A 14,027-nucleotide genomic window follows, 5' to 3' on the forward strand; every position below is an offset into this window, starting at 1 on the left:
GCTCCTTGTCCCTGGCCCTGGGAGCCTGAGCACTGGGCACAGCCCCAGCGAGGGCTGCGGGATGCAGCTTTGTCCTCTGAAGAGCTGACTCCCTGCCAGAAAAGTGACAAGGTGAAAAGTCTCCTCTCAGCAGCTTTCCCCTTGCTCCAGCAGCAGCCAGGAAAAAGCTGGGAGCGTGCTGGGAGGAGACTGTGGGTACAGGGCGCAGCCAAGAACTGGACCAAACACAGCTGCAGGATGCCAACCATCTCCAACACCACCCCAGTGAAGAGGAGGGCTGGAAGGTCACAATCTGGGGAGACGGGAGGCTCCTGGATGGAAAAGCTGCAGTTGGACCCTGTGAAAGCCCCACTCCCTCTGCAGCTACACTGGCAAGAATTCTGTGTTTCTGCTACAAAAGCATTTTCAGAATGTGATGCTCCCTGTGAGCAACTGAAGCCAAATCAGTCAGCAGAACAGGATCAGGCTGGGGAGGCAGCAGCCCCATCTCCCCACACCCCCTGGAAGGTGAGGCGAGAGCCCAGGCACTCTGCAGCCTTCAGACAAAGATGCCAAGGAGCACACAGGTCCCATCTTGTATTTCAAAAAACATTTTATTTACATTATTGTACATGTAGACCCCTGAATTAGTGGTTTTCCCTGTCTGAGCCCCAGTGAGCAGCAGCAAAACCCCACCCTGGAAATGGGAGTCAGGAGCCACAGAGAGGGGACAGTGCCCAGAGCTGGATCAGGGCACAGAGCAGCACCCACCCCATAGCCAAGAGCATGGCCAGGGCTCCTGCTGTGTCCAGAGTGGCTGCCTGGGTCCCTCACTGGTGGAGAGGGACAGCGCCCCAGGACAGGGAACAGCACAGCAATGGCTGGGGCTCGCAGTGAAGGTGAAGTTTGAGGGGAGCCAGCCCTGTCTAGTGTTGCCCCTTTGGCCCCACCCCAGCTGGGTGCCCTCTCCAGGTGCTGAGACACAGGCAGTGATGGCAAACAGCACAGAGCCTGGCCTCCACTGGCTGCTCCTGCAGAGTCCCAGTTTGCCCCAGCACCTCGGTGTGGGGTAGGTCTCTTGCTGGGATGGCAGCTGCACCTCCTTCCCCGTGAGATGGGGGACAGAGGAGCTTCGCAGGCCAGTGCCCAGTACAGCCAGACAGCCAGAGGTAGCCCAGGGCTCTGCAGGCAGCCATGGCTCAGCTGAAGAAATAGGTGGAATCCATCACCTGCTTCAGGTTGAATTCACCTGGGGGGAGTGAGGAAGAGGAGAGGTCAGAAAGCAGGGTAGGGATGGGCAAGGGGGAGAGAAACAGCCTCGGCGTATGAACGGTCCCAGCCCCTGGACCGTGCTGCCCATGGAGCACTGGAGCGCTCTGCACAGAGGGCAGGCAGAGCCAGATGGCCTGGCAGACACAGGGCCGAGGGATTAGAAGGAGTTAAACTAATTGCCTTAATCCCATTGCATGTATATCATCTAGATCTTGGCAATTACTACGCTGAGTCCCTCAGTCCCATCTCCCAGCAAATGCTCGTGGTTGGAAACAGATGGGAGCAAAACAAGAGCGGGATGGGATGAGCTGGGTCAGCCTGGGGGAAATTCCCAGGGGCTCAGTGGCAGGGATGCTTACAGGGATGCTATAGGGGAATGTGTCCAGGCTCTGTCCCATGGCTCTGCAGTCCCAGCACAGAAGGGAAAACCTGATCCCAGGGGACAGCTCTGGCTTTCTGTCTTTTGGAGGCCACTCCATCTCACTTCCCTTGTTTCCAAACCACTCCTGAGCTCTACAGTTCCTATCCCATGCTCCTACCTGTCCTGGGGACATTTGACAGCTGCTCCATCAGTTTCTTCTGCCAAGTGGCTATGGTCTCTGTGTTGGGGCTGAATGAACCAGAAGGAAGCAAATCAACATGGGAACTCTGGGAGAAGGCACACCTTCCTCTGCTCCCCAGTGCAGCCCCTGACAACAGGATTCAGCTCTTCCAAAACAGACCATGCACCCTCGAGTGGGAGCAGGAGCCCAGCCCTGGCCACAGCAGCCCAGGGCAGGCCTTAAGGCTGCCAAACCCTCCCTCAGTTCTGCAGCAAGAGGGTGCAGAGCCCTTGTTTTTCACACTGAGGTTGAAGGTGATTTGAGTGTCAGGCAAGAAAGAAGGATAGGTTCTACCCAGAGCAACCCCCAGGCAGGTGACACAACCTGTCAGCACCTGGACACGATCTCTCAAGAGATGGAACTGGTGCAGGCAGGAAGGAGCATGATGGGGGAAACCAACAGGCCAGGAATACCTGCAGTATTTCTCCAGCATGAACGCAGACAGATCCTGCAGGATCTTCTCGCTGTGCAGAGCCACAAACTGCTGCCGACAGATCTGACCCGGGGAGACAGGGTGAGGTGCAGATTAGGAGGCATTTTCCCTCCTTCCCCCCAGCAACAAGTTAGAGTTGAGGGGCAGGGGAAGCACCAGGAATGGGAAGGAGGTGCTGCTAAAAACGGTGCAGGAATCAGCCTGGGGAGGTGGGAAGCAGAGGTCGACCCCCCCAGGCACAACAGCACTCACAGCACTGCAGAGGGAAGGGCCCGGGGCAGGGCAAGGGCACCAGCTCTGCCAGGGCTGTGTTCAGTGCCCCTTTGTGCACAGATTCTGCCACACACACTCCCTGCAGGATGGGAGGGGATGGGGCACCAGAAAATCAGCTGCAACTGCCAGCAAGCATTCCAGGTTCACTTTGCCTGGGTGAATCAATCAGCCTATGGAGCAAAGCCCAGGGGAGGCGAGGCCTGGCACAGGCCCAGAGCACAGATCTTGCTCACAGCCAGATCTTGCTCACAAGGGACCCTGGAGGACACTTTTACCTGGTTCATGATGTCCACAGTGAGTGCGTGAGTCCAGTAGCAATCGTGGACCGAGACGAAGGTCAGACCCTGCCTGGGAGGGGGCAAAGGTGCCGTGAAATAGTGCTGAGAGCAGCTCTGTGTGATGACCCCCAACCCATGTGGACCCTCTGGCTAGGACAGAAGCACAGACCACATAAGGAGGGCGACTCCCTGCATGGGCCCTGCAGGTCTTCAGAGATACAAGGATCTCCCTGTTCCACTGCCTCCTCTCACCCCTTCTCTGCCAGGAACCCCAAACTCCCACCCACCAGGGAATCCTTGGTCCCACATGGCGCCTTGCCCAGCAACACTCTGCCAGGAGAGTCCTGAGCCAGCTGAGAGCCCAGCTGCCCACTCTTACCTGAGGCAGTGCAGAGCCGTGAGCATCATGTGCGTGGAGTCCAGGGAGTGGATGAAGTTGGGGGGGAAGGCATTCTTCTGCTTCACGGTATCAGGCTTCCTGCGGCACAGAGTGCGACATGGAGGAGCTGGGGCACTTCAGAGCACAGAGGCAGTGCCACCCTAGCCCAGGGTTAAGGGGGTTGCCCTGGAGAGCCCCAGGGCCCTGCTCCTCTGCCCAGCTCTCTGCAGCTCAGGAGGATAACAAGAGCTCTGGCACTCCTTGACAGCTTCCCTGATGGGAAGCCATTGTCCCCAAAGCACAGGCTGGGGTCAGCAGGGGCACAGTGTAGGCTATGATTTCATACTTACTGGCTGCTGTTGGGGGTTCTCACGCTCAAGTTCTGCATGCCACAATTCAGCTGTGAGTGGAGAGAGGAGACCAGTTATTACCCTGCACTGCCCGCAGCATGGCGGACTGGGCACTGCCCCACTCTTCTGGAGAGGACTGTGCCTTTTCAGGGTGTCCCAGCACTGTGGCAGCTGCCACTCCTCAGTGACACCTTGCCCAGCTCACAGGCAGGCATCCTGCACCCCTTCCCCGTGACAGCCCTTGCAGGGTGAATCAGCCTGAGAGGGGCTGCTGGAGGTGAGCAGCACAGGGACGAGACGGGCTGGGGGGACGTGAGTCAGCGCAGCGGCGCGTGGGAGGTGACAGCAGCGAGACTGAGTCACGCGAGCCCTGAGGAGGCTCCTCGGAGCGGGGAACGGCCCGTGCCCCAGCTGCCTGAGTGGGACAGAGCAGAAGAGCTTCCTCACCAGCCCACCCACACCCTCCGGGCTCTGCAGGGAGAGATGAGGCTGGAGGATGTGCCTGCACACATGGATCCTACCTGCTCTGCAGGCTCTCACCCACCAGTGATGCCAACCTGCCAGGCTTCATCCCGGCTGTCCCTTCTGTGCTCCCACCGTGGCACAGGCAGGGGTGGATGAATCCTCACACCAAACACTCACTCACCACAGTGGACTTGAGGCGATAGTAGGGCTGCACGATGGGGAGACCCAGCGGTGTGACCCACTCCACTGTCCGCCCAGACTGGGAGATGAGCTTGGCGCTCTCTGTCAGCCAGGTCTTCAGAAGAGGTGAAGAAGCAGCTGGGAGTTAGTGTGGAGCTGGGAGACCCCATCCCCTCCCAGCACAGGCCACTCTGATTCCTACCACAGACTGGGACAGTCCAGTGCTTACTGGAAAGTTTAGCACAATCCCACACCTCTGGGCTGAGGGAGGAGGATCCTCTCTGGGCCAGGACCCAGGAGAACCATCTCTCCCCAAGGTCTATGTACAAGTGGACCAGGGAAGAAGAAAAAGTGGAGAGAGATAAGATGCAAGAGGCTTTTTACCTGGATATCTCGAGTTGCTGAGAACATCTCCTTGATGCTGTTGAACACCTGCCTCACCAGGTAGTGAGATGCTTCCCACAAGTATTCCTGAACAGACCAGAGGCAGAGTGACGGGTCAGGCAAAGGGACAGCAAAAGACGTAGAGGAAAGTGCCAGGACCCAGGGAAGGGGGACACACGGGCACGCTACCTCAGGGAAGTCATCGATCTCCTTGAGACGCTTCTCTATCTGCAGGCGGCCGCCGTAGCGCGTGACTCCGTACACCACCGTCATCACCGTCTGCTTCACCACCTTGCGGCTGATGAAGCCTTGCAGCACCTGCGCGATCTTCACCCCCCGCTCAGCATCCTTCTTCCGAAACTCCTCCACCTGAGGAGGAGAGTGCCCCAGGGGTCAGCCCCAGCGTGAGCCATGCTGGCTTGAGCCCTCTCCGTGGCTGGGGGCCATGTGAGACCCTCCCAGCCGTGTGCTGCCTGGCCCAAGCTCCCATCAGAATTCCTGCAGCCCATTTTCACCACCCTGGGTAACAGAAATCCCCTGCTGAAGGGAGTGACCCTGTGCACCAAGAGGAGGAGTCAGGTCCAAAAGGACTCCTCCACGCCCCTGCTGTGCCTCACCTGCTGGGCCACCACACTGTAGACATCCTGGGGGACACTGCAGGGCATCAGGTTGACGGAGATAGCACCGATGAGGTCCCGGCCAAGCGCTGCGTAGTGCTGCAGCCCGTTGCAGGAGCCATCCTGTATGTGGGAAGAGCAGGGGGGAAACAAAGAGTTAGCATGTGGACAGAGCTCATCTGCTGTTGCTCCATGCACAGGTACCCTGGGCTCAGGTGGTCATTATTTCCCCCCTCTTCAGACAGGTTTGCAGCTGATCTCTCAGCAGTGGCCAAGGCCACATCAGTTTCCCTTTTAATTTTAGCCAGTTTTCCTGCCTGGGTCCATCCCTAACTACTATGGCCTCTGAGGTTTAAAATAAGAAGGCTCATATCACACTGTCCTCTCTCTCTGTGAAATTTCAAAGACATCAGAGCTCTGTGGAAACACTGAAACCCAGAAAATTTGGAAAACACCAAATATGTCTGGGATGCTAAAAGCAGTCCCAAGAGCCAGCAGCCAAAACAGCCTCAGTACTGGGATCAGAGGCAGGAAGAGGAAGGTCAAGCCAAAGATCCCTCAGGAAGCCCCAGCTGGCTCCACTGTAGTGGAGCTTCCCAGCCAGCTGTACTGCCTCTGCTCTGTGGTGGATGAAAACATCCCTCTGACAGAAACCAGCTCCCACCCAGACCTCCCAAAGCTGCAGTCAGATGCACAGCAAGCATGTGCCACAGCAGCTGCCCTTGTAGCCCTTCTGAGACCGAGAGCAGCTTGGGTGAGACAGGCAGGACCTGAATGACAGCATGGCAAGGTTCTGGTGCTCCCCAAACCACACCGGCATCAATGTTTCTTGCAAGAGGTGTGCTGCTCTTCCTGCCCCCCTGGGCTTGGGCTCTCCCTCATCACAGGGGGCTGCAGCTGACCCAGGACCACCTCTCAGGCAGAACCCCCTCCTCCCTGCACCCCCTTCCCTGCAGTGCAGCACGTCCTGGTGGCTCCATTAACTGAGTGCTGATGACTCAGGCGGTACGAGTCTGTGGTGCCCTCCAGAAGAAGTCCTTGCCGGAATTTCATTGGCTGCACCCTCCACAAACCTCCTGCTGCTCTCTTGATCTTTTGTTGTCATCAAAATATCAGTCCTGACTGTCTCATGCATATTCCAGACCACTGCTACTGGCAGAACAAGCGCTGTTCCCCCCGCTCAGTTATAACTGAGCCACCCCATCTCCTCATGAAAGGAGCAGCCCCCCACACCAGGACCACAATCAGCCACGGTCCCCGTGCAGACAGGAAGGACAGGTGCCTTCAGGGAGCTGAGCAGCACCTGAACAACTGCACTAGCCCAGAGCAAGGACAAGGCACATGGTGACAGCCAGGACACTGAATGCAGGGGACAACCTGCTCTGTCCGCATGCCCTTTCTCAGTTCCAGACCTCCCATCTTGGCTCCTGTAGAGCTGCTTGGCTTCAGCCTTGGAATGGGGTTGGAGCAAAAATCCCTCAAAATTCAATACAGCTCTGAACACTCCAGACAGGCAGGCATTGCCATACTGGGCCAACTTCCAGTCCTGATCCTGTGGCTGGAGAAGGTGAGACTGTCTCGGCTCTCACCCTGGAGCAGCTGCCAGCATTCTCCCAGCCAGGCTCTGCTTGAGCCAAGGGATGCTCCTTCCCACCTTTCCCATTCTCCCGCCCTGCTGAGCCTCACATGGGCCATGAAGATCTGCTGGGCTCCTACCTGGTGAACTGGGAAGTGAGAGATGTAGGCTGCTGGATCTGGGGACCTTGAGGCTTTGGCGATTTCCATACAGCATGCCAAGGCTTGCCAGGGCTCATCAGTGTTCATCCACCACTTCCTGCCCTGGGAATGGGAAAGCACAGGCTGGTAGAAATCACAGCATAGGCAGAAGACCCCAGGATATGCTAAGCACAGCTTCTGCTCCCATTATGCCTCCAACTTCCCTAGTATTTCATCATGTTTTCAAAGAGAAATGTGCTATTTAGGAATCTCTGCATTGCTGATTCCCTTTTTCCTCTCAAAAGTGTATCTTTCACTATATTTCTAAATTGATTCCCATTTTATTTTACTTTCTAGAAACTCCCATGTACCGTGAGTGGGTGGTCAGCTGAGTCCAGGATCTCCTCCATGATTTCGTTGGCGTACTCCAGCCGCTCCTGCAAGGCGTTCTTCTTCTTCAGCCCCGTCAGGTTGATGAGGTGGATCTTCAGCCAGTCGAGGCCCCTGGGCCCCAGCGGCCTCCCCTCTGCAAACAGCAGGATGGCCCGGGTGACATCGTTCCCCAGGTGGTTGAAATACGGCGGGCATGGGTAAGTCCTGCCGCGGAAATCCATGTTGTGAGGGAACCAGAACACCTTGTCCCTGACGTAGTTGGCGATGGAGAGCTTGTAGAGTGCGTCCATGCGCAGGCTGTGCATCTCTGCAGCCTTCTTCTTGCACAGCAACAGCTCGCGCTTGAGGGCCTTGCTCCAGGTCGAGGAATGGCCGGGAGCCGTGGGAGGCCTGGGGGCCTCAGAGAGGGGCGGTGGGATGTCCAGCTGCTCATTGCCTTTGTCGTTGAAGATGGAGATGATTATGTCCAGCACCGGCTGGTTGATCTTCCAGGCACAGTTGCCCAGCTGGGTCAGGGCATCCAGCACGGGATGGAGGTTCACGGGCGGACACTGATCCAGCAGCAGCTGGTGCTGGATGTCCCCATCCACGAAGCGCATCAGCTTGGTGTCATTCACGACAAAGGCACCGAAATGGGGGGAGGTCCAGGGCACTGGGGGACACAGCATAGGCATGGCAGAGGAGTGGAAGGTCAGCGTGGTCTCTGCAGCATCCGTCACAATCTGGGAGAAGATGGGATGGGGCTTTATCAGCCCAACCTGGACAGGAGAATCAGAGAGGGGAAGGTCAGCAGCAGAGGATTAGGGCTGGAGTCTGGAAGAGCCTGTGGTCAGTCAGCCATCCTGTAAGGATCACACCAAGTAAGGAGAGTGTCTGCACAAAACCAGGGGTCATTAAAGTGTCCCTTTGCAGGAATGGCAGCAGAGACAGAAAAGGGCCTTGCTAGGGTCTGGTTCTGAGGAAGGGATGACCTGCACAGTTCCAGAGCCCCCAAGACAAGGCTCACCTGCCACATGTTCTGGTAGGAGTAGATGTGGTAGAGGACAGGGATAGACTTGGACTCCAGACGAGGATTGAGGAGGTTCCTGGGCACCGTGACGGCCTTCACCAGGAGCTCCAGCATGTGCATGCCCAGGCGCATGAGGACCACGTACGGCCAGTTGCAGTTCTTCAAGTTCAGGGAGGAATCTAAGCCTGCTTCTGCCACCAGCTTTTCCCAGTACTCCCGTGGCAAGTACTGGTCAGGCTAGGAGATGGAAGGAGAAAATGCGGGTCAGCTGGAGGGGCCAGACACGCTGCTCCCAGGGGTTTGCTGGATGGGATCTATCTATCTGGGACATGGCTCTGAGAAGGTCCCTCCTGTCCATGTGTCCCTGTGAGGTCCTCCCTGACAGGGGTGTTTGGGGAAGGATGGCTGAGGAGGCTGGGGCAAGCCCAGCAGCGAGAACCAGGAGAGCAGCGCTGCAAAGCCCTTCCTCTCACCACATCCCTGTGCTGACACCCCGCCCCTCCCTCTCAGATTGCAGACCTGCCTTCCCCCCCCAAGCCATGTACACTCAGCTCTGGAAACAACCTGCTCACCTGGCCCTTGAGGAGCCCAGGGCAGTGGCCTTGGCCCCTTTGTTCCTTCCCATCCCCTCCTGCCATGCAAAGTGCACCCTGCTCAAGCCCGGAGCTCTCCTGCACAGGACACCTGGCTCCAAGGGCTCCTACCTGGCTGTCCTTTGCCAGCAGGTGGATGTAGTCCTCATAGACACCCTGCACCTTCTCCAGGTGGCGGCTGCGCAGCTTCCTATGGGTGACGTACCTGCTGTAGACCTTGGAGCTCAGCTCCCTGGCCAGGACAGCCAGGGACTCTCCTTGTGGAGACAGTGTGTTGAGGACCTGGGAAGATAAAGAGGGTCTTAGGAAGGAGGAACAGAGAGACAGAGCAGGATTTAAAGCTGTTGTGAGGGGAGCACAGGAAGATTCTGATTCCCACAATGCTGAGCAGAAGGTGAGGAAGAAAATACAGCCAGGGCAGAGCAGGGGCTTCTCTGGCTGCTCCACACAGGGAACAGACAGCCTGCACCTAATAACCTGGGAAAACTCTCAGGAAGTTCTAATGTTGCTGGACATTAGCGCTCTGTGACAGCCCCATGGCTGATAGTCTGGCCCTGCTCCCATGAGGCAGGGCAGGTTCCTACCTGCAGCATGATGCCTGCATACTCCTCATCCGGCAGCAGGCACATGTAGGGGTAGAGGATGTTGTACTTCGACAGTGTCCTGGCCTTGGCCATGCTCTGCCTGGACTTCTGCAGGGCCTGCAGGATGGCATCGTGCCACTGGGAGCGGAGGGCGGCCAGCAGCTCACGCTGCATGGAGAAAGAAGTAGGACAGCTGGTCAGTTAGTTGACCACCTCTTGAGCCCATGGACCCCCACATCTCTCCCACAGGTCCCAAGGGCTGCAGTGCCCCCCTGCCCCCAGACCTCTTGAGCTTTACCGCTTTGACAGCCTGTGGGGTTGGGGGCTTGGCTGCCTCCACTGACTCAATGGTTATGGTGTTGTTCAACTCCATCTGCAGCTGCTGCTGGAAACGCTCCTGCAACTCTTCCACGGAGAAATCCAGCTTGGGGTATGACACCACCTTTTCCTGAAACAAGTGCAAGGCACTATGTCATGCTCATCCTCCCAGCTTCCCTCCAAGAGGCTTGCAGAACAAGTCCAGACTGGACTGGTAAACCCCACAGGCAGCTCTGCTCTTGTGTCATGGCCAAGCATCTCCCCACACAGCCCTTCCAGCACATGGAGGTCACCTCCAGGCCCCTGCCAGCCCTTGGCTTCGCTGTTCCTCTGTAAGGCTGTTGGTAACATCATCCATTTGATGACTTGTGTGGGCTATTGAGCAGAGACCATGCTAAAAATTCTTCCTTTATGGAGTCCTGAACTGGACCTGAGAACACCTGTGACCACCACCTGGCCAGGTCCAACACCTCCCTGAGCTCTGTGGCTTACTTTGGAGTAGAAGTCCTGGAGCAGAGAAGACTTGCAGGTCTGGGGCTTAGGTGGAGGGGGCAGCTGGTAGTTGGGCAGGACAGTCCTGATGGCCATCAGAACCTTCTCCTTCTCATCTTCCTCAAACAGGCACTTTTCGAAGAGCTCCTCCACGTGGAAGCCATCGCTCTTCAGCTGCTCCAGGTATCTGAGGAGGGGCAGACAGGACAGGCTTGATCTTCCCCTGGGGCCTGAGTTGTGCAGGAGCTGCTGGGGCAGGATTTGCCTCAGCACAGCCTGTCCCACAAGGTCACCCGCCTCAGGTTACAGGGATCAGGTGTCCATCTCTCAGCCTGCACCACTCTGGAGCCCCAGCCTGGGCAGGGAGGCGGAGCTCCAGCTGCTGCGGGACCGTGCTGCTCGTGGGCAGCCCCACACTGTGTGCTGCATTGACACAACTCCCACACCAGGCAGGATGGGCACTGCCAGCCCCCTCAGAGTCAGATGACTGAAGACATTCACTTGGAGACATCTAAGCCAGCCAAGGACACAGAGCCCAGCGATACATCCCCGAGGTGTTTGTGCAGCACTAGCAGATCAGCAGCTTTCTCCATCCTCTGGCGAGGAGCTGGCTGTGCAGACAGCCCCAGGCACTGCCCCTAGACCCAGCCTGTGGGATCTCACAGGGCTCCTTCAGCTTCCTGCCTTGGCCTGACACTTTCCTGCCTGCTGTGCTCCATGAGATCCATCTGAATCTCCTGACCACGCTCCTTCGGAGAGCCCTGTGGGAACTGGCTGTCTAGCTGAGCCTGCCAAGAAGGGGAAACTGCATGGAAGTGCTGTAAAAACAAACAGGGAAGCCAAGCCATTCTCACTAGGCAGCGACAGAGAGGCCAGTGGAAGCAAGATGCCCAGGATGGGTGGGGAACCAAGGAGTCCCTGACTGGAGAGGTGCTCTCCCAGCCCAGCTTTGGGGAGAGAAGCAGCTGTTCTCCCACATCTCCTCTCCCTGCATGATCTCAGACAAACTCCCCAGCAGCTGGGGGTGGCAGGGAGGGTGCTACAGGAGCTCTGCCTGCCCCAAAATGTGGCCATGAGAAAATGGTCAGAGCATCCAGGTGTGCACGCCACAGGGGCCCCAGCCCCGTGTGTCTCCCAGTTCTCCCCGCACAGGCCGTGGAGCTGGTGCCCTAGGGCTCAGCAGCACCTGGGGCAGGTGTTACCTCTGGATGGCTTCGGCAGGTGACTGGTTCCGGCCCATGCACTGCAGCGCTGCTGCGTAGGAGTCCAGGCTGGGACGGAGGTCGACAGACTCCAGCATGGAAAACAGCCGGTCGATGTGCTGCAGGCAGCCCTGTGGATGAGCAGGGAAGGGGGCTGAGGACACACAGACAACAGCAGCCCCAGAATCATAGCTTCACACCCCTCTGCTCCTATTTATATTTAGCCATCTCTAACCTGCCCCTTCCCCATCCCCTTCTTCCCCTCAAAGCCACCTCACAGGGATTTGTGGCCTCATGCCAGCTCTGTTCCTCTTGCCAGAAACCAAGCGCTCCCCAAACATTTGCTGAAGAGAGGCGTGACAACCACACGTAAAACCATGACCAGTTCAAGGCTCTTCCTCCTGAGCCAGTCCTTCTCCCACCCAGAGCACCCGTGGCTTGATACCTTCCTGGCCCAGCAGCGCATCACGATGTTGTAGGCACTGACATCCAGCAGCTTCTGCTTCACTGGAGATCTGTGGCACAGCAGGAGGACCCGCTCAGCCTGCTCCGGCTGCTGCAGGAACAGGAAGCACTCCAGGTTCGACTGGATGGTCTCCTGCAGGACCTTGTCCTGGCTGCTGTCCTTGTCCTTCAGCACCTTCTGAGGCCTCTCCAGCTTCACACCTTCCTTCACTGCCACCACTCTGGGCTTGCCGTGGGTGTAGAGGCTGTGGGGAATGGTGGAGTTCTGGCTCCAGGCAGTGGCTGCTTTCCCCTTTGGAGCTTTTGAGGTCTTCAGGCTCTTTGTGGGTTTTGATTTGGGTTTGCCTTTGGCCTCTGCCTTGGCCTCTGCCTTGGCCTCTGCCTTGGCCTCTGCCTTGGCCTTTAGCTTGGTCTTTGGCTTGGCCTTTGGCTTGGCCTCTGCCTTGGCCTTTGGCTTGGCCTCTGCCTTGGCCTTTGGCTTGGCCTCTGCTTTGGCCTCTGCCTTGGCCTGGCTCCCCAGATCCAGCTGGGAGGCAGCCATGGATAATTTCCGCTCCAACTGCAGCTGCTGGATGCACGTCTCCTTGTGCAATGTCTCGACCCAGCTGTGGGGCCGGCTGGGCACCCCCCTGCCCTGGGAACAGGCTGCTCCTGCGTGGGGCCCATGGCCTTCTGCAGAGGGTTCTGGTGCTTGTCATTGCCCAGTGGGGACAGCTCCTCCTTGCTGACTGTCACCTCTGGAGCGTTACTGCTTTGGAGCTGCTTTGCTCGAGCTTTGAGCACTGGAGGGAAACAGAGAGAGGTGACGGGATGCAATGCATGGCAGAAGGTTCTGTCCTGCCCAGGGCCTCCCTCTGGGAGTGCCAGGAACGTTCTCAGAAAAGAGAATCCACGCAAGAACTTCATCCCATCTTGGCCAGCCCCACTCCCAGACACAGATTCTGACCACTGTCTCCCTGGGATCCACCTGTATGCGGGCTGGGGCCCATCCCAGCAACCCACCCCAGTATCCCAAGAATCAGGCTGTGGCTGGTCTGACTGCTGCCTGCTCACTGCAGCTCTCCAAGAACTCACCTTTCAGCAGCTCTGTCCTCTCGCAGGTGCTGTTCGTGTTCGCCTTCTCCTTAGCGCTGGCGGATGAGTAGCTCCTGAGGACGCTCCATGGAACCCCTGCCGAGGAAAAACATGAAGGTGCAGGGGGTCAAAGGAGGCTTCACCCCTCAGAGTGCCCCCTGCCCCCCAGCCCCGCCCCACGGTCAGGCCCTGCCCGAGCCCCGGTGCCGGCGCTCACCGGGCCCCCTCAGCCCGCCCGGCTCCCGCGCCCGGCCCTGCCCGAGCCCCGGTGTCCCATGTCCCGTGTCCCGTGTCCCGGTGTCCCATGTCCCGGTGTCCCATGTCCCGTGTCCCCGTGTCCCGGTGTCCCATGTCCCATGTCCCGGTGTCCCATGTCCCATGTCCCATGTCCCCGTGTCCCGGTGCCGGCGCTCACCGGGCCCCCTCAGCCCGCCCGGCCCCCGCAGCGCCGCCCGCAGCCGCAGCAGCGCCATCCCCGCGCCGCGCGCGCCGCCTTGCACCGCGCATGCGCCGCGGCGCCGGTGCTGCCGCGCGGGACACCGGGAGCGCGAGTCCCGCCGCGCCGAACTACAACTCCCATGGTGCATCGCGGCCGCTGCCCCCCTCCCCCGCGCCCCCTGGCGGCCGTGGCGGCCCCGACGGGACGGGAGCGGAACCGGGACACGGGACCGGGACACGGGACACGGGACATGGGACACGGGACATGGGACACGGGACACGGCACCGGGACACGGGACCGGGACACGGGACACGGGACACGGCGGCACCGGGACACGGCGGCACCGGGACACAGGACATGGGACACGGGACATGGGACACGGACACGGACACGGGACACGGCGACACGGGACACGGGACACGGGACACGGGACACGGGACACGGGACACGGGACACGGCGGCACCGGGACACGGGACACGGGACACGGGACACGGGGCACGGCGGCACCGGGACACGGCACCGGGACACG

At 58.8% G+C, this 14,027-nt stretch overlaps 1 protein-coding gene across 1 annotated transcript; it reads right to left on the reverse strand.

The window, feature by feature from the left end:
* Positions 1–574: 574 nt before the first annotated feature.
* On the reverse strand, positions 575–13,550 carry POLRMT (RNA polymerase mitochondrial). The gene is given in 22 exon segments (XM_050321117.1): positions 575–1,228; positions 1,791–1,861; positions 2,267–2,349; positions 2,835–2,907; positions 3,217–3,315; positions 3,567–3,616; positions 4,213–4,326; positions 4,596–4,682; positions 4,785–4,964; positions 5,213–5,335; positions 6,929–7,051; positions 7,300–8,079; positions 8,328–8,567; positions 9,035–9,205; positions 9,508–9,675; positions 9,806–9,955; positions 10,318–10,504; positions 11,520–11,650; positions 11,965–12,602; positions 12,605–12,766; positions 13,059–13,154; positions 13,474–13,550. Coding segments are annotated over 22 exon segments (3,834 nt in total). The 5' UTR covers positions 13,532–13,550; the 3' UTR covers positions 575–1,178.
* Positions 13,551–14,027: the final 477 nt, after the last annotated feature.

This window comes from Myiozetetes cayanensis, unplaced genomic scaffold, assembly GCF_022539395.1.
Source record: "Myiozetetes cayanensis isolate MyiCay16 unplaced genomic scaffold, myiCay2020 scf26, whole genome shotgun sequence".
Classification (NCBI taxonomy): Eukaryota; Metazoa; Chordata; class Aves; order Passeriformes; family Tyrannidae; genus Myiozetetes; species Myiozetetes cayanensis.